Below are 24,916 nucleotides of genomic sequence, written 5' to 3'. Positions count from 1 at the left end.
TTAACATCTGACTTAACTTCTTGATGTAATGCTTCTTTTATGTTTACCCCAAATTAATCTAGCTTTTCAGACCTCTCTGTTGTAGAGTAGGGGAATCTACCCAACATCATCAGCAGTAGAGACTGACACAAGGAATTCAGTCACCTTTGTCTTTTGGAGGTACTTTTCTCTATCCTGTTTGTTGTTAGGTCCCACTGATTGCATTTCTGGCTTTCTGTTGTGATGTGTGTAGAGATCTTTCACTGTTTGCTTAGGCATCCTTTGCAAGGTGCTCTTCAAATTACTTTTTTTAGCCTGACTCACTCTTTAAGTTTGGTGTGTCATAGTCTTTCCTGTTGTTACTTGAACAAGCTTTAAATCTTTTACATGCTCACCATTTTCCTATGAAGGCCTCCTTTTCTGAAGAGGCACGTGTGGACTACCTTTTCCCTTTTTTAAATGTAGCTGAGTGTTTACCTGGACTTTATACATTCTTTTGAACTGCTTCTAAGTTGCTTGCTTGAAGACTACTTTTGTACAGCTTCAGGGGTTCCACCAAACAGACTATATAGATAGCTCTTCATCATCATTTTTTTTAATGCTCTGTGACTTGACAATGCATTTTGCATAGAAAGCTGGTCTTCTGCCTGTACATCTCATTCTGATACTCCTGTAACATTGGTACCTGCCAACACTGTGTATTATTAATTATACTTCTAATGGCTTGAGTTGTCCATTACATCTAGGTTATAATTTGATACCAAGAATTCTAGTTTCCCTAATTTCTTCTTAGATTTGTTGGCTTGATTTAGAAGCCCTTTAGAAGCTGCATTTGCTCAATGCAGCACTTGCTAGTTGAATGGAAACTGCAGGTGGTCTGATTTGTGGTTCCTGTTTTTTGCAGTATAGGTGTTTGTTTCCTGTCTGTTTCCAACACGTGCTGAGCATTAACTACGTCCTCCTCATGGATTGTGTCAACTCAGACTAAGCGGTCCTCTGCATTTGTTGGCCTTTCCATAGTTCATAGTTTTAAGTTCTCTGTAATGTAAATTCTAATTTCCAGCTACTGGTTCTGTTTCAGTTAAGGTGTGACTTCTTCAGTATGGTTTCCCCTTGGCCCTGTTTGTCATGTACCTATTTATACTGCCCTTGCTATCTACAGCATCGTCTTATCTATACGTGGATTTTCCATGTCTGCCTGTGTCTTGGTCACTGCACAACAGCCTACAGCTGTCTTACATCAGTGTGTCCATGCACAGTTCGTCCAAATTCCATGAATATTCTCACTTAAAATAGTAGAATAATTCAGGAAGCTGCTAATTAGCGGAACAGTGGCTGGCTGTAGGCAGCCACAGTAAAGCGAAGTGTGACCCAGATGAGTGTGCTCTTACTGCATTGTTAAGAAAGATTTAGATAATTACATGGTGTGACTTACAAGGAAAACAGTAGTTCCATGCTTTCTGAATAAAATGTTGATTTAGTACTGAGATACAAGTGTTTTCTGTTTTAAAAAGAAAGAAGAAATTAGTTTTTAAATGAAGCATTATTGGCCTGATGCTATCACTTAATAGATAATTTGTTCCTCCAAAAATGTAGAAAGGATCCATGTTTGTTTGTGCTGTAGATATAGTTACTGATAGATGAGGTGCCACTAAAGGTAGTTGATGGTGAAAAGCTGTCAAATGGGTGCAAAACAAATCCATTGTTTTCTCTATCTTTACATCATGCAAATGACTGGAATATGAGCCTCTGTCTTTATTGTTGGACAGCACTGGTTTTCTGAACTTAATATTTTCTTTTTTCAACAGAAATAGCTAGGCAAGCAGCACAAATAAAGCTACTGAGAAAACTCCAGAAGCAGGAACAAGCTCGAGCTGCCAAAGAAGCAAAAAAACAGCAAGGTAAGTACTACTTGTGAAAGTTTGTGCATGCTAGCAGGTTATTATGAAAATTACTTATGAAAAATTACCTGTCTCTTGTCATGTTCTGCTGGTACTAATTTTTTGTTTGCTTTTGTTTGTTAGCTATTATGGCAGCTGAGGAGAAGCGAAAGCAAAAGGAGCAGATGAAGATAATGAAGCAGCAGGTAAACTTTATATGATTGCTGGATAAGATCTTTATGTTTTGCATTACTGAATTTGTGGTATTTTAATTATTAAGTGGGCTGATTACAAAGTGGAAGTTTAAGTCTAGTTTTAAAGATCACACGGTGTATATTACTTAAAATTCTAAACTCTATAGTTGTTCATAGTGGTAGGACATCACAGTTTTGTCTGTGTTGATTTAAGCCACCCAACCTTTAGTTGCTTGCCAGTATCAGTAAGAAATTTTAGAAGTGCTACTAAAGTATGGTGATGCGGTCTTCCGTTATTTGGTTCTGTGGGGGAAAAAAAAACCCAACCCACAGTGTTATCTCTGTTTATGCAATTACTGGAACAGTGTAATTAGCTTCTTCAGTTATTCTGGCTGGCTGACACTGGTTTTAAGCTGTGTATGAAGAGTTGTGTCTCAGTATGCCAGTGAATTAATTGTTTTTTTTAAAACATACAAGTAATGTTAAATACTGTCATAGCAAATACTTAACAATAAAAGTGAGCCCATATAAACTTCACCAAATTAAGTTACTTATGGAAGCAGGCTTTTACATTGTTTTAATAACTGATTTTAGCGAGTTAGTGAAAAGTTACGTTGGGAATCTGAAAATTTTTAAAAGGGAATAAATTGCATGCAAAAATATATTTGTGTGGTTGGTGTTTATATTCATTCTGTTCAGTATGAAACTTACTGCAGAGTTCAGCAATTAAATACTTCATCTGATAGCAGTCAAAGGACATGTTTTTAGCTTTCAGTGGATAGACATCTTTTGTGTTGAGTAGCATTATTGCTTTAGGTTTTTACCCTCTTAACAGTGGCAGAGAATTAAGTATATAAAGAACCTTCTAAAAGCAGGACAAGCTGACTTCAATAGGCCAATTCAACCTGTACTACTGTTGAATTAGTATGTGTTTGCATAGTACAGATAGTACGTATGTTTTTTTAATTATTTTTTAAAGGAACGTCTAAATATTGTTTGAATTAACTGTTTTATATTATTTAATGTTCATGTTCTTATTATAGTTGTATTTATAGATGCTTTAATAAAAGGGGTATGTGAAGATGGAAAGGATGAATATTTACTATTAAAACCAATACCTTTTATTTGTGATAGAAACTTTTACTGAAATCTCCATGAAATTCTACAAGTATTTGCACTTGATGATATATGTGTTTGCTTTGTGAAGTGTATTTTTAGCTCTAAATAAAATTGTGAAGTTGGACATGGGAAGAGAGGATTCCAGATTTGGCTTGCCCTGCAGTCAGTGCATCAGATTATCAGGACATTTCATAACTTCCTGCTTTAAAATACCTCATGGCTTTCGTACAGGATAATGCTGAACTCTGTTGCAGTGGAAATGTTTCTTCGCTGTTGAAGTGTCTTCACTGTAGTCTCAAGACTGGTTTCTGTTTACATTGTTTGGTTGTGTTTTTTTCTAAAGATGGCTTAGGTTTTTTTTTTTTTGGAGCTCTAGTTACACCTTATCAACCTGTTACGTTAGGCTCTGTTGAGTAATTTTATTTTCCAGCGAAGTTACATTTAGATCTCTCTAGAAGCTTCACACATAGAATTCAGATTCAGAAACTGGCAAACCAAAACATGCCTTTATTTGATCCAATTTGTGTTTTTGTTAAATCTCAGAGAACAACTAATAAGGATGAAGTAATAGAATTGTAGAATTGTTTAGGTTGGAAAAGACCTTTAATACTGAGTCAAACCTCGCACAGCCAAGCGCACCACTGAAGCATGTCTCTCAGCACTGCATCTACGTGTCTTTTAAATACCCCCAGGGACGGTGACCCCACCACCCCCTGGGCAGCCTGTTCCAGTGCCTGACCACCCTTTCCATGAAGAAATGTTCCCCAATGCCCAGTCTGACCCTGCCCCGGTGCACTTGAGGCCGTTCCCTCTGGTCCTGTCGCTTGTTACCTGGGAGCAGAGCCCGACCCCCCTGGCTGCAGCCCCCTTCCAGGGAGCTGTAGGGAGCGATCAGGGCCCCCCTGAGCCCCCTCCTCTCCAGGCTGAACCCCCCAGCTCCCCCAGCCACTCCCCATCAGGCTTGTGTCCCAGTTCCATTGCCCATCTGTGGACACGCTTCAATGTCTTTATATGATCTCATCATCCCACCACTTTGAAATAGTACTAGAGAACCAGATCTCTCATTATTTTGCCTGTAACTGGCATCCTGAGGTATTAAAAATGCCAATGAAAATAAAGGCCTTCTCACATCTTTGAAATCCAGATATTAAAACAAGAGTACTTTTTTTTAAAAAAAATAAAATCACTTAACCAAAATTGGTGATACTGCAGGCTGTCCCAGGAATATATAATAATTCATCTTTGTTGGTAACTGTTTAGATCTGTTTTCCATTAAGAAAGTGGTTAGTGTAGTAGACAGTGGGCTAGAAGTGGTCACTGCCATCTACGAGTTAAACAAGGAAAGGCAGAGAGCGCTGGGAGTGCTCAGCCTGAGGGAGGGGAGGCTCGGGGGATCTCACCCATGGGTGTAAACACCGGGAGGGAGGGTGCAAAGAGTGGAGAGGATGGAGCCAGGCTCTGCTCAGAGGTGCCCGGTGACAGGACCAGCGGCAGTGGGCACAAACCAGAACACAGGAGGTTCCCCCTAACATGGGGAACTCTGTCGCTGCCGTGAGGGTGACTGAGCAGTGACACAGGTGGCCCAGGGAGGCTGTGGAGTCTCCCACCTTAGGGGTTTTCGACAGCTGTCTGGACACGATCCTGGGCGACCGGCTGCAGATGACCCTTCTGGAGCAGAAGCCTGGGCAAGGTGACCTCCAGAGATCCCTTCCAACCTCAGCAGTTCTGAACTGTAGGTAGTGATGGCTTCAAAGTTTCCACTTCTGCAGGCAATTCATAGTTGTTAAAGAAAGGCAAATAATTGGAGTTGTATCCATTCACATCACTGTATGATTGTAAAGTGGTCCTTACGTTCTCAGGTGTGCAGGGAGCGAAAATTGCTTAATTGTTGAATGCATCAAATCCAGACCTTTTTTGTCATTGCCATATTCCTTCTTGATACAAAACTGACAAAATTTTCATGATTCCAATGCGTAGAATACATCTTTTCTCCTTTGAGATACTTCTTTACTCTGATCTATGCTGAAAAGTTAGTTCTGTATTAAGTGTAGCCTGTGTGGAATTGAGAGAGTATAGTACATACTCTCAACTTTTGTACAGTTTTATTTATGAAATATAATAGGGGATAATACAGATGTAAGGTCCATGCTTGAAAATGAAAGGTCAACAGGTATAAAGAAGGCCCCCCGAATTAATTTACTGGATAAGGCAGTCCTATGCTGGATGTCTCAACAGTTTAAGGACCTGGTAGGATTTGCCTGAAGTTGTAGGATCTCATGAGGATCTCTGCTGGAGCTCTGCTCTCCAGGAAATTCAGTATGTCTTTGTCTTTTGTGATTGCTCCTTTTCTGTTAAATATTTTCGGTTTATCTTCTCTTAGGCTTGGTTTTGGTTTTAGTTACTTTTTGATGAAGTGAACACTTTGTGTTCTCTAGAAAGTAAAATTTTACAGTGATCCACGTACTAGAGTCCTGGACCGGCTCACGGGAAAACAGTGTCTTTTGTGCAGGTGGGCTTTACCCTCGCTGTTTGGAAAACCTCCGCTGTTCCAGAGGAGGCGGCTGAGCTCCATCCCAGGCTTCTGGTTGAGGCCTCCTAGCGTGCAGGGCTTTCCCATGGTCTGGTTTCTGCTGCTAAAACTTTACAGCACGTCCAGCTGAATGTGTTGCAGTTATTTCTCTTTGTAGTGGACCCTTTCTGGTCACTGGGTTGTACTGCCTATGGCTGCTGTTTCGGTTACTTTTCTTCTTATTTCTGTTGAGCATGTATAAAATTCAGTCCTTTAAACTACATATTAAGGCATCCAGACTTGTCATCGATTACTTGAACGCTTTAAAAATCTGGAGAAACTGAAGCATACTTCATTGTGAATATGTTATCCAGGTTGCACATGGGTGACTGTTAGTCCGGCAGTATGTGCATTGGGTTTCACAGAACTCAGATTCATTGTGTGGCCCATGGTACCATAATGAACTGGAAGGCTGTGAGAACCAAGGCATAGTGGTTTGACAGAACCCTGTATTTCCTGTTTGGGAAGATTACATCAAAACCTCATGTCTTTCATGTCATAGCTCCCATCTACATTCATTCCTAAATAGCTCCACCATTGCCAGCTAATTTTTAATTGTGCTAGCTTGCTTAAATTGTCATTAATCTGGTCCCCTTAAAGCTGTTAAAAAAACCAAAAAAACCTATGGCAATCTAAACATGAGCACCTATGCATAACAAAGTGTTGGGTCCTTCAGGGATAGTACAGGCGTCTTCCAATGCTAGTAAAAATTATAAACGTACATTGTTACATGGGAGCAATTGACTACAATGAGTGTGAGACTTAATAACAAGAAATACAGGTGTATAAACGTGGCCATTTTTTTGAAATGTAAAAGTAAATTTACTTTCTCATAATTATTTTTTTTTAAATAACTTTCTTCCGCTTGTAGGAAAAAATTAAACGAATCCAGCAAATCAGAATGGAGAAAGAACTTCGAGCTCAGCAAATTTTAGAGGTAAAAATAATAGCTTAAATATAATTTTTGTGTTGCCATTTTAAATAATGTTGTATTTTAATAGCCACACATGCAGTTAGGAATGTTACTAAATGCAACGCCTCTAACAGCTTGGACTTCCAAAAGCTATTTAAAAAATGTGTCTTAAAATATTTTTTTTAAAAACATTTATTTTAACTGTGACCCACATCTTGGAAACGTTCACTTAAGTTCCCAGCTTCCTACACAAATAGTCTTGTATTTGCTGAAGTTAACAGCATAGCTTTCCTTTGTTAGAAAGCAAGTTTGCCATAATAGGATATTAAAGCAGTATCATGCTCTGGTCTGTGTGAAGTACAGTGGATTTAACATACTACATTTATATGTATGTTAGAATATACTGGTATACTATACTAGTTTGCTGGTATAGAAAGTTTGCTAGTTTTCAAGTCTCTGTGCATGGAAAAATTAATGGTAATCTCTTCGCTTTTATTGTTTATGTGTATACTTTCTTAGTTGTAATAGCCAGGGGAAGCAGTTTTGAGTGGGACTTGAAATTCTGGCTTAATTTTTAAAAAGTGAATGAATTTTGAATTGATTGATTATGCAAGCTGGGGAAGAAATCTGTTGGGGTGTACATGATATGTGATGATGTTTTGAATTTCTGAAGGCACGTAACTTTATTCCTAGTCAGATAATTTTCAGGTTGTGATGGTGCTGTTGTGTGACCTGTTTTGCATGCACAGGCAAAAAAGAAAAAGAAGGAAGAAGCAGCAAATGCCAAATTATTGGAGGCCGAAAAACGAATAAAGGTTAGTTTAGAGGAGCTCCAAAACCAAGAGCTGTGTTATTGCGCATAATATATGTTGATATATAAAACTAGTAAATTTGGGAGATTATTCATTGGTAATGAACTGTAAATAGAGATGGCATATGATTAACATGCGTACATATGTTTATATAAATACATGAAGCATACACAGAGCGAAGTTTGTGTGGCATACACAAACACACGCATGTACGTTTATATGTACACACATGACTATATAGGGAGACAGTAATTTTTTGTGTGCCATTACCTTGAGTTTTTTTTATATGACACTTAGACTTAAAATGCTTGTGGCAGTAACAACATTATTCACAATATTCTTTTAAGCACACTGTATCCAAACACTTTGTTGTTTCTCAACAAGCGTAGTCTTTTCTAGGCTGTGTGTAATACAAGACTGCAGAACTCTTATAAACTGGGTTTTCCAATATTTGTATATGTACTTCTGTTACTGCTCTGGTGGTCTTGGTGTGTTGTAACATGGAACTCCTCCCAAAGCATACATCTGCTGTTACGTACACTATGTGTACTTCTCTGTGGTCAGTTTGTGGGGGGTGGGGAAGTAAGAACTTAATTTGATGTGCTGTTTTAGTGTGGCAAAAACGTGTAGCTTGGTAAGTAATTTTTGATAAATACTTTAAATACATCTTTGGCTTTTTGTTTAAGGAGAAAGAGATGCGAAGGCAGCAAGCTGTTCTTCTGAAGCACCAGGTTGGTATACGTTCAGTTGACCAAATAGCCAGAATGCGTATCACTTAAGCTATATGGTGGGGGTGGGGGTGGGGGAAATCTTCAAAATACGCCCTTTTTAAATTTCTGAGTTTGATTCCTGCACAGATTTTCTTTCACGTTATGATTTGTTGCTTTGCTTTGGTATTGGGGTCTTTTGGGGGATAATAAAGTGGTTTTATGACTTTGTGATTTCTGTTTCATAATGTTGTGCCAACTCTTTCTACCAGGAGTTGGAGAGGCATAGACTAGATATGGTATGGGTATGTTTATTTTTGTACATCTAACACCGCATTGTGATTTGGTTGTGATATGGTTGTCATAGCAATGCATAAAATGTAGCACTGGCTGCTGTCATATTACATACTGCTGCATGGCTTTACAGCACAGTGCATTGCATACATCTGCTTGTCTTGTCTGTTCAGGAAAAAAAAAAGACATCTTGAACATGTGTATAAATTGAACATGGCAATAAATGAGTTTTTTAACCAGAAATCTGTTACTGATGTCCTAATAGAAATTGGACTACTGTATAAAATCAGAGATTAATTGATACAAAATTCATAGGTAGTCACTTGGATAATTTTTGCAAGTCTTGTCCCATTCACTGGGGGTGAATCCAGACAGTTTAAATACAATTTGAATTAACCTGTTTTAGAAGTCAGGATGATATCTTCCTAAGTTTGTAAGGTACTGAGGAAATTAGCTTTCAGTCAGTGGTAAATACATAATTTTACAAGTACACAGTGAAACATTAGAATGTAATCCTAGCCTCACTGAATTAGGTGGTAAAGTTCCCATAGCCTTTATTGGGGCCAGTATTTACTCTGCATTTTTTAAGGCAAAGCTCCCATACTTAATGCTCTAGAATACAGCTCCTTAATGTATTTGAAGTTACCAGCATAATTTATTGAGGGACAGGCATCAGTAAATGCAAGTGTCATTGCATATGTATATGCGCCACCAGTAGCTTGATTAAAACAGATCTACTGCTGAGAAAATTAATCATATTAATTTGTTGCTTGGTTATAAAAATACTAGTATTTGCAGTTTTTGAAAATGACCACTTTAAAATTTCTGGTGAATTGGCTACTGAAGAAGTAAATTGCAAGTTCCATAATAGCAGATGTAAGGTAACTGACCTGTTCCAGCCAACCATTATGCTTTTTGTTCTGCCAGCTTATGAAGGAGCATCACAACTGACCATAAGTAAATCTGTATGCTTCTTTTTTACACTGTCTCCATGTTCATTGCTTTACCTTTTTGCTTTTGATTGTTCTTGTATTTGCTTTCTAAACCTGAACTAAACATGCACAGACTTGGCCATTCTTGTCCTATATTTAGTATTTACTGTGACTTGTCTATTAATGCTAAATTCGTTACTCAGCTTTTTTACTCATTTGAAAACATGGATTAGTGTTGCTCTAATCTCACCTGCTTCAACAGGAACGAGAAAGGAGAAGACAACACATGATGCTTATGAAAGCCATGGAAGCACGTAAGAAAGCAGAAGTGAGTATTAACCTTAAAGTTTGACATTTTCATGCTTTCATTCTGTAGATATATAGAAAAGCAGTGTCTTTGATGTACCTGTATGTATAATTTAATTTGGGTACATGGCAGTGGCAGGACAAGAAGCAACAGGCACAAATTGAAATACAGGAAATTCTGTTTAAACTTGAGAAAAACTTGATTACTTGGAGGGTGATGATTGAACACTGGCACAGGTTGGCCTGTTAGGTTGTGGATATCAGTCTGCTGTAGCTGATACTGTCTGGGGGGGAGACGATGGCAGGGACAGGTCACACATGGCGTTGGGGACTGGATGATCTCAAAGAGGGTCCCTTACATCCTCAGTGATTCTGAGCAAGAAGCCAATAATTACATACCCTCTTCAGAGTCCTTGGGATTTTCTGGAAAGGAAATTTTGTTTACTTTTCTTCACATTGTTCATGTGTGTAAGGACTTCATCATACTGACTCATCAGACTTGCTGAACAGGTTTTCCTCAGTAGTTATCCAGGGGTAAAAATACACATCTTATTCCAGTCCAGGCTTCCTAGAACTTGGGGGTTTTGTAGACGATTCTAGATTTGGACCCCAATGAAACCAAGCAAATAGAATTATTATGCCTTAATAATTTTGTTTTTTCTCCTTCAGTAGAAGGTACTGCTGCACTACAGAAAGTAGATGCTTAATTTCTTGTTTTGATTTACTAAATATATATGTTACAAATTCTGAACCAAGAGATAAGAGAAGTATAAAGTCCTAAATGCGTGTATTTCTTTTTGTGTACAATCATTTTACTTTGTCCATCTCTGAATCTAGTTATTCAGTTTGTTTTCTTTTTTGAACACATTGATCTGATGTGACGTTGACCTGGTGACAAAAACCTGCTTGGTGTCACTTTCCAAATTTTCAGGCTTCTTCTGGTGCTGATCATCTAAATACCTAGATTTTTTTAAAATCTGTTTTGTTTCTGAAAAGACGACTGTTTTCAAAATAGCTGCCTTTTTCCTTACAGTGTGTGCTGAATGCTTCTTACTCTGGTGACTGCTTTCATTTATATAAATCTAGTATATCACAAGAGGACCTAATAACATTTGCTTATTATGAGTTAATGTTAAAGATCAAATACACATTCTGTGCTATTAAATTGGGTGTTTGTTGGGCAACTGAATTAAACTGTTTCTTATAAAGTACTGCAGAATGGAAATGTTCTTCACAATCCAAATGATTACTTTGCTTAAAAGTTAAGGAACTCTAGATACTTTATTTAAAGGGAGGAAAAATATTCAAGAAACACTTGCAGTCTGTATTGGCACAGCCTAACCCCAAATCCATCAAAATATTTTCATTGAGTTGATTAATCAGGCCTTTAACTAGTTAAATTTTACTCCTCGCCATACTATCATATGACAGATGCTGAAGGTTCCCTGCCCTTAAGCTAATGCAATAGTGGTTTTGTAATAGAACTTGTTCTTATAATCAGTTGAGAGGTCTCAGTTTCATTACAATATTGCAGAAGGAAATGAGGGAAAAGTCTTTGCCTTGAAAAGCATTTGTGACCACATTGCTTATGTTCATAACTGAGGTGGCTTGAGGAAGAAGCCTATCTTACTGGTGTACCATATCCTGCTTATTCAGGGTACACTGCACTAAATGCATTGTTACTAGCTAAAACAACTCCAACATTTTCAGCTTCATTGATTTGAAATAATACAGTAGTTTATGTTGCATTATAGATGGTTACAAAAAGATTATCTGAAAAAAGAAGTACATGATGGAATAGCATTGATGATGATAAAACCAGATGTGTACAGTGTGATGGATGAAAATTTTATTAGACCATGATAAGCTAATTTACATGTTAATTCTGAGGCTGGCTTCATTTTTAACGAGGGACTATCAGTGTATTTATGTAATTGCTAACTTTTTAATTTTACTTTTTATATATTTCTCTGTATCTTGAGACTTTTATCTCTGTATTTTGGGACTTTTATAGATAAAACGCAGATAGCTGAGAGATTGAAGTAAAATAACCATCATTATAGCATCTAGTTGTCAAATACATTGTTAAAACCTTTCTCTTAGACAGCGTTCATAAATTTAAATGAAAATGACAGAGCAAAACAAATTAAAATTGAATAATACTTTAGTGCAAGGAAGAATTTCAGGTTAACTCTTAAGCCGGCTAGGAAAGGTGGCCTCCTAGAATTCTTGTTTGTGAATAGAGAGAGCAAAGTGGTAATCAGTGGCTGTCTTGGTCACTGTGACCACGTCACCAGTGATGGCAAGTTGAATATGAATCAACAGTGTGCCCTGGCAGCCAGAAGAGCCAACTGTGTCCTGGAGTGCCCCAAGCACACATAGCTAGCTGGTCAAGAGAGGTGACTGTCCCACTCCACACTGGTATGGCCCCACCTCAAGTACTGTGTGAAGTTTTGGGCTCCTCAGTGTAAGAAGGACATCAAACTAATTATTAGTGTGTCCAGAGGAGGATGACTAAGATGGTGAAGGGTCTTGAGGGCAAGACTTAGGAGGCGTGGCTGAGGTCACTTGGTTTGTTCACCTTGGAGTGAAGAAGGAGAAGGCTGAGGGGTGCCCTCATTGCAGTCTACAGCCTCCTCAAGGGGGGCAGTGGAGGGGAGGTGCTGGTCATCTCTCTCTGGCGACCGGCAACAAGACATGAAGGAATGAAATGAAGCTGCATCAGGAGAAGTTCAGATTGGACATGAGGAAAAGGTTCTTCACTGAGAGGGTGGTTGATCACTGGAACAGGCTTCTCAGGGAAGTGAGCGTGGCACCACGCCTGTCAGAGTTCAAGGGATGTCTGGATGATGCTTTTAGTCATATGGTTTGATTTTAGGTAGTCCTGCAAGGAGCAGGGAGTTGGAATTGATCATCATTATGGGTCCCTTCCAACTTGAGATACTGTATGGTTCTGTGATTAATGTTTGTTAAAAAATTAGATTAAGTTGTTTCTGATCTTCCTAGTGGTGTCCCGTAATACAAACTGGAAAGGAAAATAATGGCAGTTTTGTTGATAATATTTTGATAAACTAAAATCAGGACTCTGTTTCGGAGCTATATCATTCTGATAAGTAGTGACAGTTACACTTGTGCAAGTAAAGCTACTAAGAGCTGAATATTCTGAAGATGTTTTTTCCACAGCAGCCATAAATGAGGATTAGATCTGATTTAAAAAAAGAAAAAGAAGTATGTTTGTCACGTGAAAAGGTGGTAGTGGTGGGGGAAATCCTCTCAACCCCAGGTGTTTGATCTGTCTATTTTATCACCCTGGGAAAACCCAGACCCTTGTACCCGACCAGTCTGTCAGCATTCCATTACAGGGACCCTTCACTGAACAGTTCCACTGCACTGGAGGGCAATTTGACCAACTTGTTCAGGGCAACACACCAACAGCATTAGGGGGACACCTCAACAGGTCTGTCCACTTTGTTTAAATGTGTTACCTGCTGCTGGCAACTGCTAGCGCCCACAAAGGACTCACACTAACAGTTTACAGAATAACACTCTTTATTAATAAATTACAAACTAAGGTTTGTGCTCACTGGTGATAGGGACTGTCTGCAAAAGCAAACTTGAAATGATATACAAGCAAATCACATACAACTAAAATAACAGCTAGCATGGGTTAGTTATTTAGCATGCATAAGTCAAAGTTCTTACCCAACAGGTGTCCCTGTGAGGGAGAAGACAGGTTCAGCCCGTTGACTGATCCCAGAAGTTACAATGGAGTCTTCCCTAACTTCTCCCTCCTTTGCTTGCTTTTTATGCTTCACAGGGCATTGCATAGTCATCACCATACACAGGATTGGCTGCAAGTTTCTTGCTTCTATTGCAAATTAGCACACATCCTCAGAGAGCAATGCTGAAGTCCTCTACTAACTACACATGCTCCTCAAGTGGGGTTTGGCCCTTTTTTTTTTTTTTTTTTTTTGAGGGGGGGGGAGCTATTTGAGTTGGAGGTCGCAGTCACCACAGTTATCTTTGTCTTATTTTCAGCTAATTTTCTGTTGATGTCAGTGGACTGCAACACCTTATCCTGTTTCCTCTCATAGCCAGAACTTTCCTCACTTGAAGGCTTCTTTCTGGGTAACTTAGATAACGGTGGTGTTTTCACTACCTGTTCTTTGTTTCTTGTCCTCCCCAAGGCTGACTGCCTTGATTAGAAGTCCATTCATCATAACTTTAGAGAGTGAGTCAGCTTGACCTAACTTTGTGAACACTGAATCAAAGTTAGGTAATCTGGGAGTTTAGACAACAATTCCCTCCCTTCAGATTTATTTCAGTCCAGGACCAGTCCGTTTCCATCACATTTAAGTGGAGCTTGAGTGACTCTAGTCATACCTGTTGTTGTTACTAACTGGTACTGTGTGCCCAGTGAGGTGTGGTAGTACCTTGGAAGCAGGCAACTTTGAGATGGAGGTGTGCGTTAGTGTTACGATGAGATTATTTCATCTGAGGAAAGTAATTTTGCCACAATGGTTTTGCTCAGGCACAGACATCTCATGGGTTCTTCATGCGACAACTGCTATGCAACTTATCTGCTGTGTGGTGCCATTGAGTTCCCGTTCCTGCAGGGAGCATGACAGAGCATGGCCGTGGTGTCTCCACTCCATCCTCTCTCACTCCTATCAGCATATGCTGAGCTGGCAGGAGGTGTTGCTTAGGGAACTGTGGTGATGTAGATTCTGTGCATGCCAACCATCCTGAAGGTGATAGCTGTATTTTACCCTAAAAAAGCTTTCTGTGATACTATGCTTCTGTTAGGACCCAATTTTCTCTTAATTCCTCGCCTCAAGGTGATTTTCCCACAATGTTCCATTTTAAAGACAGTGTTACCCTCTCCATGTTCTCCACATCCTTTTTGAGGTAGAGGGCTCAAAACTGGACACTTTTCCAGGTATAGTCTCTTCAGCTCTGTGCAGAGGAAGATGGTACCCTCAGCACCTGATCCACTCTTGGAAATCAGGATGTCAGGCTAAATGGTAGTTTAGTCTTGCCCAGTGCTGTAATTATTCTTACTCTTAATAGAAATAGAAAAGTAAATGTTTCTTGCAGCCAGTAAAAGTAATCTCTAAATACATTCATGCAATTTAACATGGTTAAGGTTTGCATTTTTAATTATAACTGCAAAATAGTTTGCTGCCACTTAAATATCCATATGTACTTCTCTTGTTTTCTTGTGACATAGAGTGTTTCTAGTTGTCAAAAACAAGTTGTGGGGAATGCCAGTTGGCTTTGAAACCTTGACATAGGTTAAGATGAAAGGGAATGAACCAAGTTAGGGAGTATTTTCCATATTAAAATGAAGTAAAGGATTTTGTGTGCTGCTTTAGTGTGTTGTGATTTTTCCATACAAGCTGTGTGCTGTTAAAGGGAGAAAAACACGCATAAACAGTGTGACCCTTGTGAAATCACCGCAGATATGAGGGCCAGCATTGTCAATACAGAGGATGCTTACACAGCCACATATCAGCAGTTGGACAGATGGGTAGTTCTGTACGTGACTGCTTTTTTTCCCACCAGTGTAAGATTGCTGGACCGAACATGTTCTTTGTGCCCAGCTCCAAGCTTCATCTTGCCTAAATTCCACCGAAGACTGTAGCAATAGAGGCCATTATCAACTGCTCTGTGCAGTCATAGTGTTTAGCCACAGTTATCACCAGAGGTGTAGTAACATTCAGTATAGAATCAAATGAAAGGATAAAATGTTATGGAGCCTCACAGAACTATACAGCGAAGTCAGCAGTTAATGCCATTCTACAAAAACGGGCAAGTCCTGACTTACAGTTACAGCCCATGCTGTAATCCATGCTCTCTGATTTAGGCAGAATTTGGTAGTGGTAGAATGGAGAGACTAGAGTGACCTCTTACACTGACAAAATAAGGGGGAATGATTCCGAATAATGCACAGCTTGGCTTGGTTCTTCAGCCCTCTGTGTCCACAAGTGAAAAGCATGTGTAGGGTCCTCAGCTTTACATTGTGTCAGGTTCTTAGGTTGTGACAAACACATGCACACGTGTTTGTGTATATGCATGCATTTCTGTGATCTAAAGAGGTAGCACTGACACGTGGCAGATTCCATACATGGTTTCTTATTCGCTACTTTGCATTTGATACTGGTTGCACAGAGGTATGTAATGAGTTGTGTAGGCAGGCCAGCATATCCACGCAGGGTGCGTGCAGCAGAACCGCTGGAGTCAGGGATGGGAAAGGCAAGTGGAGCTCCAAATTCAGTCTTAGCAGGTTAGAGATAACTAGCATAGTATTCTGTGTGATGTCAGTGTAGAGGGTGTTGGAAGAGAAAAATAGCAGATGCTTGGCTTCTCGCTTGGTTGGCCCTGTGTTCTTGTTGTACAGAATAAGATACTAATTACTGTTGGGTTCTCAGATTGCATGCTAAGCGCATGGTAGTTCAAGACCAGAGGCTATGTGCGTTCACAAGATTGATCGTGTTTATTTATAAGCTAGTCGTATCCAGCTTATGTATTATAAGAATTTTTAAACCATGTGCTGTCCAGAGAGGTCCTCCCAACCACTGCTTTCTTGAGTAATCTCTGCTTTAGTGGATGTGTACTGATGATACTAGTTTGTAAGTGGGGACTTTAAAATCAGGTGCCTTGCATGTATGACAGTTCATTGCCACATTTTTCACTCAGTCAGTCATCTTTCTGAAAGTTACTCCAAAGGATCTTTCAGTGTAAACATACTCAATACCCATTTCCATGTGGGCAGGAGAGGGGAAAAAAAAAAAAGTGAATCTCAGATTTGATCACAAATTTGATTATTTTGTTCTATTTCTGTAGTTCCCTCCTGCCCTTTACTTCAATGCAGGTTCCTTAATTGCTGTGGTAATTACTAAGATTATGTAAGTAGCGCTTTTCAAATTTGTAGATTGTTCTGTTTTAAGAATAATAAGTGGGGTTTGTTTTATGCCTTTTAAATTCTATTTAAGGAAAAAGAGCGGTTAAAGCAAGAGAAACGCGATGAAAAAAGACTAAATAAAGAACGTAAACTGGAACAGCGAAGATTGGAGTTAGAAATGGCAAAGGAGCTAAAGAAGCCTAATGAAGATATGTGCTTAGCAGACCAGAAGGTAATCATAATAATGTAAACTTAGGTTTTGCCTCTTGTTTCTGTATTTTGCCACTTTGACAATTTTTGTTCTTGCAGCCACTCCCAAAGCATTCAAGTTTCGGTCTAGATTGGTCAAATACTTCAGATACATACAAATACAAGATACTACAAACACTAAAGTAGCATATATTTAGTTAATTAAACACATTTTGTTTAAAAGTGGCCTGCTTCCCAAAAAGCAGTTGCATGATTGCTTCCAAAAAAATTGATCACTCTTGAGTTATTTTTACAGCAGGAATGCGCGTCATGTCTCAGTACACAGTCACTAGGTAAAGCTTTTCTCATATGATTTTTTTCAGCAATTATTCTAAGCTGTTCTTCAAAAAACATTACTCTCCTAGTCCTCTGTGTTCTTAGTTCTTGTCCTTCAGGACTTGACCTACCTCAGGTTCAAGACCTTTCTTTTCCACAGAATTCCCCTCCCTATGTTTCCCAAATTATTTTTGTACCACCTTTAATAGTATTTTGGCTCAGAATAGAGCTTGAGAGCATCTCCTGGCCAAAAAGTAAGTATTTGTTCATCTCTTGCCTCCTACCATATGGAATTACCAGCCAAATTCCCTAGCTAGTATCGAAAAAGTTTTCTTTTGAAATATACTGCTGAATCTTTCATTGGTTTTCTTTACTTTTCAGCCTTTACCAGACTTGCCTCGCATCCCAGGCCTTGTTCTTGATGGAAGCACATTTTCAGATTGTCTCATGGTAGTGCAGTTCCTGCGTAACTTTGGTAAAGTTCTTGGCTTTGAAGTGAATGTGGATGTCCCTTCCCTGAGCGTTCTACAAGAAGGTTTGCTGAACATAGGGGACAGCATGGGAGAAGTACAAGACTTGCTTGTAAAGCTTGTCTCTGCAGCAGTTTGTGATCCAGGACTTGTTACAGGATACAAGGTAAAAAAAATAAGAAGGAAAAAGCAATCTATAGTAAACACCCTATATTTATGAATGCATTCTTCATAGCATGTTTTTGACATCAACTCTCTGTTTTGAAAACAAATCTCTGATTTGAATTTCCATTCTTTTTCCTAATTCTTCTCTGTGGTGTCACTGTTCTAATGTTATTCCAAGACTTTGTGCCCTGCCAGCCTTCCCATTTTCCAGAAGTGATGTATTTCTGGGCATTTTCTCTACCCTCCCCTATTTTTATTTGGACCTCTTGCAGGGCTCTATTGCATCTGTGGCCATGTCTTTTATCTCCTTTCTCCTCCCTGCCCCCCTATTCTTACCCTCATGTTATACTCTCAGTAAATCTTGCCATTTCTTTCTTCAGTCCGCTGTCTATGTCGCTTCATCAAAAATCTGATTCATACATGATTCTCTTTCTTACTGTCCTTTTTCAAGCTAACATTGCTCTTTTCTACTCTATATAACATGATTGTACAAAACAGTACTCATCAAGTTTCAGTTGGACCGTGTCTTTTTTCATTTAACCTATTTTGTTAATTATCTCTGCTCTTAAAAAAACTTAAGAGTTGAAGACGTTCTACTTTGTTACTCTATTCAAGACTTATATCTGAATAGTTTTAAAGAAAAATCCTGATTAAAGTCCTTAAGTAAATGCAAACAGAACCACCCCACTGTTTTATACACAATAATACAGCCTGCAGAGGAAACCAGTATTTAAAATGTGACTATTCGAAGTATCTTTATTCTTTTTAGGCTAAAACTATTCTTGGGGAACACTTACTGAATGTTGGTATCAATCGGGATAATGTGTCTGAGATCCTGCAGATATTCATGGAGGCACACTGTGGGCAAACTGAGCTGACAGAGAGCTTGAAGACAAAAGCTTTTCAGGCACATACTCCAGCTCAGAAAGCATCAGTACTTGCTTTTCTTGTCAATGAGTTAGCGTGCAGCAAAAGTGTAGTAAGGTAAGATCTTTCCCAAACAGGTCTGTAAAAATCAAATTATAAAAATAGTTCGGAATTACTGTATACACTGTGTTCTGTTGCAGAAGTGTTCTTGATGTTCTTATAATGAAAGCTGAAATTTGCTATGTTACTGCTTCTTGCTTTTAATCTACTTCTGATACGATGGAAGAGTAAAACTTTTCCATGTTTGGTCTGTATGTTTGTTTTCAAAGCTTGCACCAAAATGTCTCCAGCTGCTTTTGGAGTAAAAGATGAAGTTGATTACAAAGAAGTTTACCAGTTCTTCTAGGGAATAATGTAGAAGAGTTGTATAAGGCTTCTGCAGTACTCTATTTTCCCTTTTTTCCTTTTGTTCTTCAAGACCTCTTTTGTCCAGATACTTAAACTAGGGTCATAAGCTAAGGTGGCAAGCCTGATTTATCGTGGTAGTAATTCAAGAAAGTATACTTCATTTGTGGTCAGTAATGTATAGCATTTCATAATTTAACACACCCCCCCCAATCCCTATGTTAAACAACATTCTAAAGCCCAACAACGTGCAGTACAAACTTCAGAAAAGCCAGCCTTTTGAGTACCTCCACTTACTTATCATGGCAAAGTCTTTCATTGCCTAATTGAATGCTCTTTTGTGAGTTCTGCTGCTTTTGGTGTACTGTGATGCAAAAGTGAATCACAGTTGCGTAAGGCAAGACTGAAAGAGATGCTTTATGTTTTCCAAAGCTGAAAACTAGCAGAAGTGGGCAGTGCAAGTGCTGTGCATGTACTGTGCAAGAGTTCAATTGTATTTATCAAACTCATCTTAGTAAGAAACTTCATCTTACTGCACATGACCATATATTAAGTCATATTTGTAGAAATTATTATTCAGAGCTTGAGTATTTTCTGTATTTTCATCATAGAAACAACTATGACCTGCTGAATTACTGAGTTTGGGACGTCTCATCAGTGGGCTTGCAGACAGTTGTACTGAAGCACTTGTTTTAGTTCTTCAATTTCTGCAGTGAAAAGTGAATGTTAATTTGTAGATCACATGGATCCTAGTGAGAATACCATAGACATACCAGTGATAACTGTTTTCAGTGCAGGGCTAGATGCCTTGTGGCAAATACACCTGGAGGCTTGAAATTGAATTACAGCTATGGAGAGAAATGTCAAATTGTTTGAATGACCTGCTTGTTACATGGAAAGAAAACTTAGATGATACTGTGAATAAGACTGCCTGACATAGGTACAGCAGTGTGCTACATCAGCATTCCTAGTATTGAAATTTCCTAGCTTTAAGATTATTTATTTTTAATTTTAAACATTTCTCCAACATGTTTCTTTGAGATGTAGTATCTGTACATAAATGTATGACAGAAAAAGATAATGGAAGCTCAGAGTTAATGGATTGTTTTGTCTTTGACAGTGAAATTGATAAAAACATTGATTATATGTCAAACTTAAGGAGAGATAAATGGATGGTTGAAGGCAAACTTCGGAAGTAAGTTTTCGTTTCCTTCAATGTTACAATATGTTGCTCTTTTTTATTTGCTCAGATATGCTGCTATATAGGCAACTGGTTCTAAGAGCAAAATTAGCTGAGGTAGTTATGGGTTTACCAAGAAGATTGTAACTGAGCTGCTCAATTAAGGTAGAAGTGGATTTAGATTGGTGCAGCACCGGTCTTTTACAATCTGGTAAAGATGCATGAGGTTCAGAGGATTAGGTGTCCCTCAGAATTGGAGCAAAATCAAGTCCATTTTGTCTTCTTTGGAAGAAAGTACAGACATTTTTTATTGGAATATTACAGGAGCTGTCAAATCGCTGTTGGCATTATCAAGGTTTATTTGGACCTACCTTAATTACCAATGTTTGTTCTGAAAGGCCTTTTGAGAGGACGTGATTGTCATACAATGATTAACAATCAAATTTTTTTAATTTATATTATGTTACCTTAGTGTTTCCCATCTGTCAATGTTGCGTTGTTCCCTATAGCTAGGGACCATATGTCGAATGCAAGCTAAGAGATTTTTAAAAAAAATACTTTTATTTAAGGGAAAATTGGAAATTTTTAAGGGTTGTCACTTTCATATCCACTGTTCTCCCATCCTACAAGACAAAATTCCATACAGCAAGCATAACGGCTCCAACTACCAGGGTGCTAGAAGGCATAAAGTTCATGAATCACAGGGGGTAAAAATACATGGCCAGTCTCTACTTTCTTTTTTTTTTTCCTTAGTCATCTTTACCTCTTACTAGGAACGGTGAATCCTTTCTTAGTCCTTGCTTTAGGTACTTGTGTTTCTAATCTTGTGTCTCCCTTTTTTCCCTTTAATTTATCTCAGAAGGAAGAAGGAAAGAAGTAAAGAAGAAGGACAAGAGGGAGGTAGAGGAAAAAAAATTAGACCAGTAAAAAGAAATCCTCCACTAATACTGCAGATCCCAGTCTGCACAGGGTTAATATATTTTATCTTTTAGGACAATGCAAATACCTTTTCCTGTCTTCATCTGTATCCCCTCTATGTGCTATAGTTTAAAAAGTGTTTCTGAAGTTCTGATGTAGCCAACTGTCCATTAGTGGAACAGGACCCTTGCCTGTCCCTGTCTCCTTAGGGGCTCATTAGCCTTTCTCTCCCTCCATCAAACTGTAAGTACTTGTAGATGTAGGATCCTCCCTTTTCCTCATGATCGCTCTTTTCTTCCCTTCCAAATAGTAGGCGTAATACCCTGAAGTCCCAAGCCCCTCTTCCTTTCTGCAGTCATTTCTCTGCTTCTTGTGTTTCTCCCTTGTGTGGATTTCAGGTTCCAGTAGTGCTGTCCCTGTTTCCGAGTGTAAGTATTGTGGGAGTGCTCAGAAACATTGTTCTTCCTCTTCTTTGAATTTACTAGACTTGATTCATATCTCTCTTCTTTGGTTCAAAATCTTTGGTTTTTCCACTGTTTTTCTGATGAACTCTGCTTTTTAGAAAAGCCTTCTTCGATCAATTTTAAACAATGTTTTCTTCTTTAATATGTCAGTTGGTGTTTTTCATAAACTCTTAGAACTGTTCTGGGGCTTCTCTGGAAAGAATCCTGTCCTTTTCAGTCTTCTGTTTGGTCTTTTTTTTCTGCTTCCAGACTTCATCCTTGTGCATGTTATCTTCCCCATCCATTTCAAAGCTCAGTTTAGTTTTTAAACATCCCAGTCCCAAACAGTTTTGCACAGGAATATCTTGCCATGTGATCAACAGATATGTACTCTTCATATGCATACAGACCTTTACATGACCCTCAGCCTGGGAAGCATGTAGTGATAGGATGTGGAGGAATGGGTTTATTCCATTTCAGCCTGGTTTGCCAGTGTTTGTTGTGGTAAATCTTCATACTGCTATGTCCAGACTGTCTTGAAGTATATCCAAGTGGGATGAGTAAAGATTCTGGCTGTATTAGATGTTTTCACCAAGCCATTTTTTGTGCTTACAGTCTCACTTATTTATGAGATCAATTATTCAGCTGCGTATTGGGGGTGGGAGGAGGGAGGCAAAAAAACCCCACCAAAACTGCATGTGTTTGTAGGATACAAAAAAAGAACTTTAAAATCCTGAGTGGGAAAAAGGAATCATTGTATAAAAGCCTATAGGGATGCTTTTTTTTTCTTTTCTCCCACCCCCCTCCCCCACCCACTCCCTTAAGAATATTGGACAAAATTCCTTGATAATCATGATATATATGATTGAAACTGAATTCTCAGCTGCTTGGACTGATTCTGCTGGGCTGATGGTCAGTGAGAGGTTGCGTCTAATTCCTTCTCTGTCACATTTAGATCTGAATCTTGATACTAATCACCATCTTTGTAAAGGCACCTGTCTCACACAATCAGTTCATCTTCTTTGTGCTTCTGTATCACAGGTAGTCAGAAGACTGTCTCATCTGAGATGATTTGGCTGTTTTTTGACTAGATGATCACAATCTTAGCATCTCCTTTTCCTTTACATGTCTTCTGCTTGGCATCTCTTTTGTAGCTTGATCAATATAAAAGGGAATAAAAAAGAAATAGAGCTTCTTGAAGTATTAGGTAATAGCTGTTTCTTTACAAGAGTTAAAATATTGCAGAACAAGGTTTTTCACTGCAACAGTGTTCTTTTTAACATGTCAATATTATGGCATACTCCTTGTAAGTTAATTTCTTCCCAACAAAGGCCATCTCAACTGTAAATGATGATGCTATATCAAAAGCAGTGTTACATGAGAGGAGAAATTACAGCCTGAGTTTGGGTAGGAGGTGGTAGTGCTGATTTGGGAAACTCATTTTTTGAGACCCAAGCTGAAGCATGTTAGAAATGCGTGAAAAGTATGATATTTAGAATTTCTTTGTCTTGCTACTACTTATTATTTATGTGCAAAAATTAGGAGGAAGGCATGAAAATTAAGTCAAAAGGTGATTTTTACTTCTGTGGTCTAGTAAACATCACAGATTAGATTAGAGCCGGCTTCAGTCACACACATGATTATCTGATGGGCCACCCACTCTTTTTGTTGGCCAATAGACTTTATGATTCTCTCAACACTTGCAGATGTCGTTTTGGTATATACCTGAAAGTGAGAAAGAAGAAGTAAAGGTTTTCTTCTCTGTGAGCCGTATCTCTAAGTAGCAGCAGGAAAATTAGGCCACCTCTGGAAATACCTGAAGATTTTTAAAGTTACGCTGTCATTGGTTTTTGCCTCTGCACTACTTTGGGTACAGGCTGTTGCCTTCGTACGCTTATGGTGCTATTAAAAGAGAGCATCTCTGATTTATTTCCATCCTTATAATCTGTAGTGTCTTTCATGCAGTCTTCCTTTAGTGCTTGACAGCATTATATCTCTACTGTTGCTTTCAGCAAAAGTACCCTTTTTGGCTGCTTCTCATTTCTTTTAGGTATATGAGAGACGTGCGTTGGTCATTGAACTTCCACCTGCCAGCTTTATTATTGAATTGTCTTCAAGATTATCTTAGTCTAATTTGTCACTAAAATTGTCCAGTCACGCTGCAGTCAATCCAATCATTGACTAGTGGCTTTGTTTGATAGTTAATTCCTGCGTATAGGCAGGAATTTCCAGTCTGGAGAGAAGAGGATTTGGCGTTCTGAAGTTATCCTCATAAAAAGGAATTTTTTTTCTAAAAAGCTTCACTTGGTGGAAGCCTGAGTAGTATTGATACTCAGTGAGACCAAGGCTTTTTGCAATAGACTTGAAAATGTTACTTGCTTCTGAGTTCACTGGGAGGCTTGAGAAATTTTTTAAATAAAAAAATATTTTAAGTAACTAAAATAGTTAAAAATTCATTTGTATTGGAAAAATGTAAGTGTAAAACTTTCTAAATTCTTCAGTGGATTAACCACTGTATAAAGAAAAAAACCCAGCCAAACAAAAAAACCTAAAAACCCCACAACCAAAACCACACACAGAGAAAACAAAGCCCCACTGTTTTCAGGCAAACAGAAGTCCCGTTGATTTCTTCCTAATGGTCTTTTTAAAAGTGCTGCTACTGCTTGAGCAGTGACAGCTTCATTTAAATCTGTGCTGTTGAGTACAGATTTTGTTTATTAGCATTTTAGAAGGCTGACAGGTTTGTCAGTATGCTCAGAAGCCAGCACTTCTACAACACTCATCATACTTGTAGCCACTTGCTGTATGGAATATTGTTTTGTAGGATGGGAAGAGAGAGAAGTATGACAAGGAAAAATTACGTACTGGTAATTGTGTTTGTCGTTACCGTTCTACTTTTCCCATCCTACCTTCTTCCAGTCATCTCTTACAAATCTTTGTCTTTTCTACACGTGTTTATGAATCTCTTCTAAGTCAGTTGCATTTTTGGTCTGCGTTAAAGTGACTGGTTAGGTCTGGCTATTTATACCTCCTGTGATTCAGCATGTTTGCCTGCTAGCTCCCTGATAGGTGGAACTGTAATTTTTGCTGTGTGGAATCTTGTCTTATAGGGGTTTTATAGAAGAAGAAGGTCTACTACAACCATAATTACTGGTATGTAAGTTTCCCTTTTCTTTCATAAAAGGAAAAATGAGAGTTTGATTGAGTAATCTCTTAGTAGTTTAGGTAGCTAAGATTTCTCAGAAAAGAAAATATGTCCTAGAATAGAAAGTTCAGCCAAAGGACTAAAATCAAATAATATGTAATAAGTGAAAAATGCATAAAAATCTGAAAT

The 24,916-nt window shown here is 38.5% G+C and overlaps 1 protein-coding gene across 19 annotated transcripts in view; it reads left to right on the top strand.

The window, feature by feature from the left end:
* The window catches only part of BAZ2B (bromodomain adjacent to zinc finger domain 2B), a 157,869-nt gene that overhangs the window by 112,973 nt on the left and 19,980 nt on the right, over window positions 1–24,916 (top strand). For 12 of the 19 annotated variants that reach the window (XM_080398660.1, XM_080398650.1, XM_080398649.1 and 9 more), the window contains 11 exons: window positions 1,788–1,880; window positions 2,004–2,065; window positions 6,613–6,678; window positions 7,404–7,469; window positions 8,153–8,197; window positions 8,446–8,478; window positions 9,662–9,727; window positions 16,701–16,841; window positions 17,516–17,770; window positions 18,539–18,753; window positions 20,162–20,236. In XM_080398660.1, the coding sequence (XP_080254786.1) occupies window positions 1,788–1,880; window positions 2,004–2,065; window positions 6,613–6,678; window positions 7,404–7,469; window positions 8,153–8,197; window positions 8,446–8,478; window positions 9,662–9,727; window positions 16,701–16,841; window positions 17,516–17,770; window positions 18,539–18,753; window positions 20,162–20,236 (1,117 nt within the window). The remainder of the gene's footprint in view (window positions 1–1,787; window positions 1,881–2,003; window positions 2,066–6,612; window positions 6,679–7,403; window positions 7,470–8,152; window positions 8,198–8,445; window positions 8,479–9,661; window positions 9,728–16,700; window positions 16,842–17,515; window positions 17,771–18,538; window positions 18,754–20,161; window positions 20,237–24,916) is intronic. The other 7 variants (XM_080398648.1, XM_080398646.1, XM_080398657.1 and 4 more) reach the window with 2 other exon arrangements.

The sequence above is a fragment of the Falco punctatus genome, assembly GCF_963210335.1.
Source record: "Falco punctatus genome assembly, chromosome: 8".
NCBI lineage: Eukaryota > Metazoa > Chordata > Aves > Falconiformes > Falconidae > Falco > Falco punctatus.
This window is presented reverse-complemented; position numbering and strand designations above follow the sequence as displayed.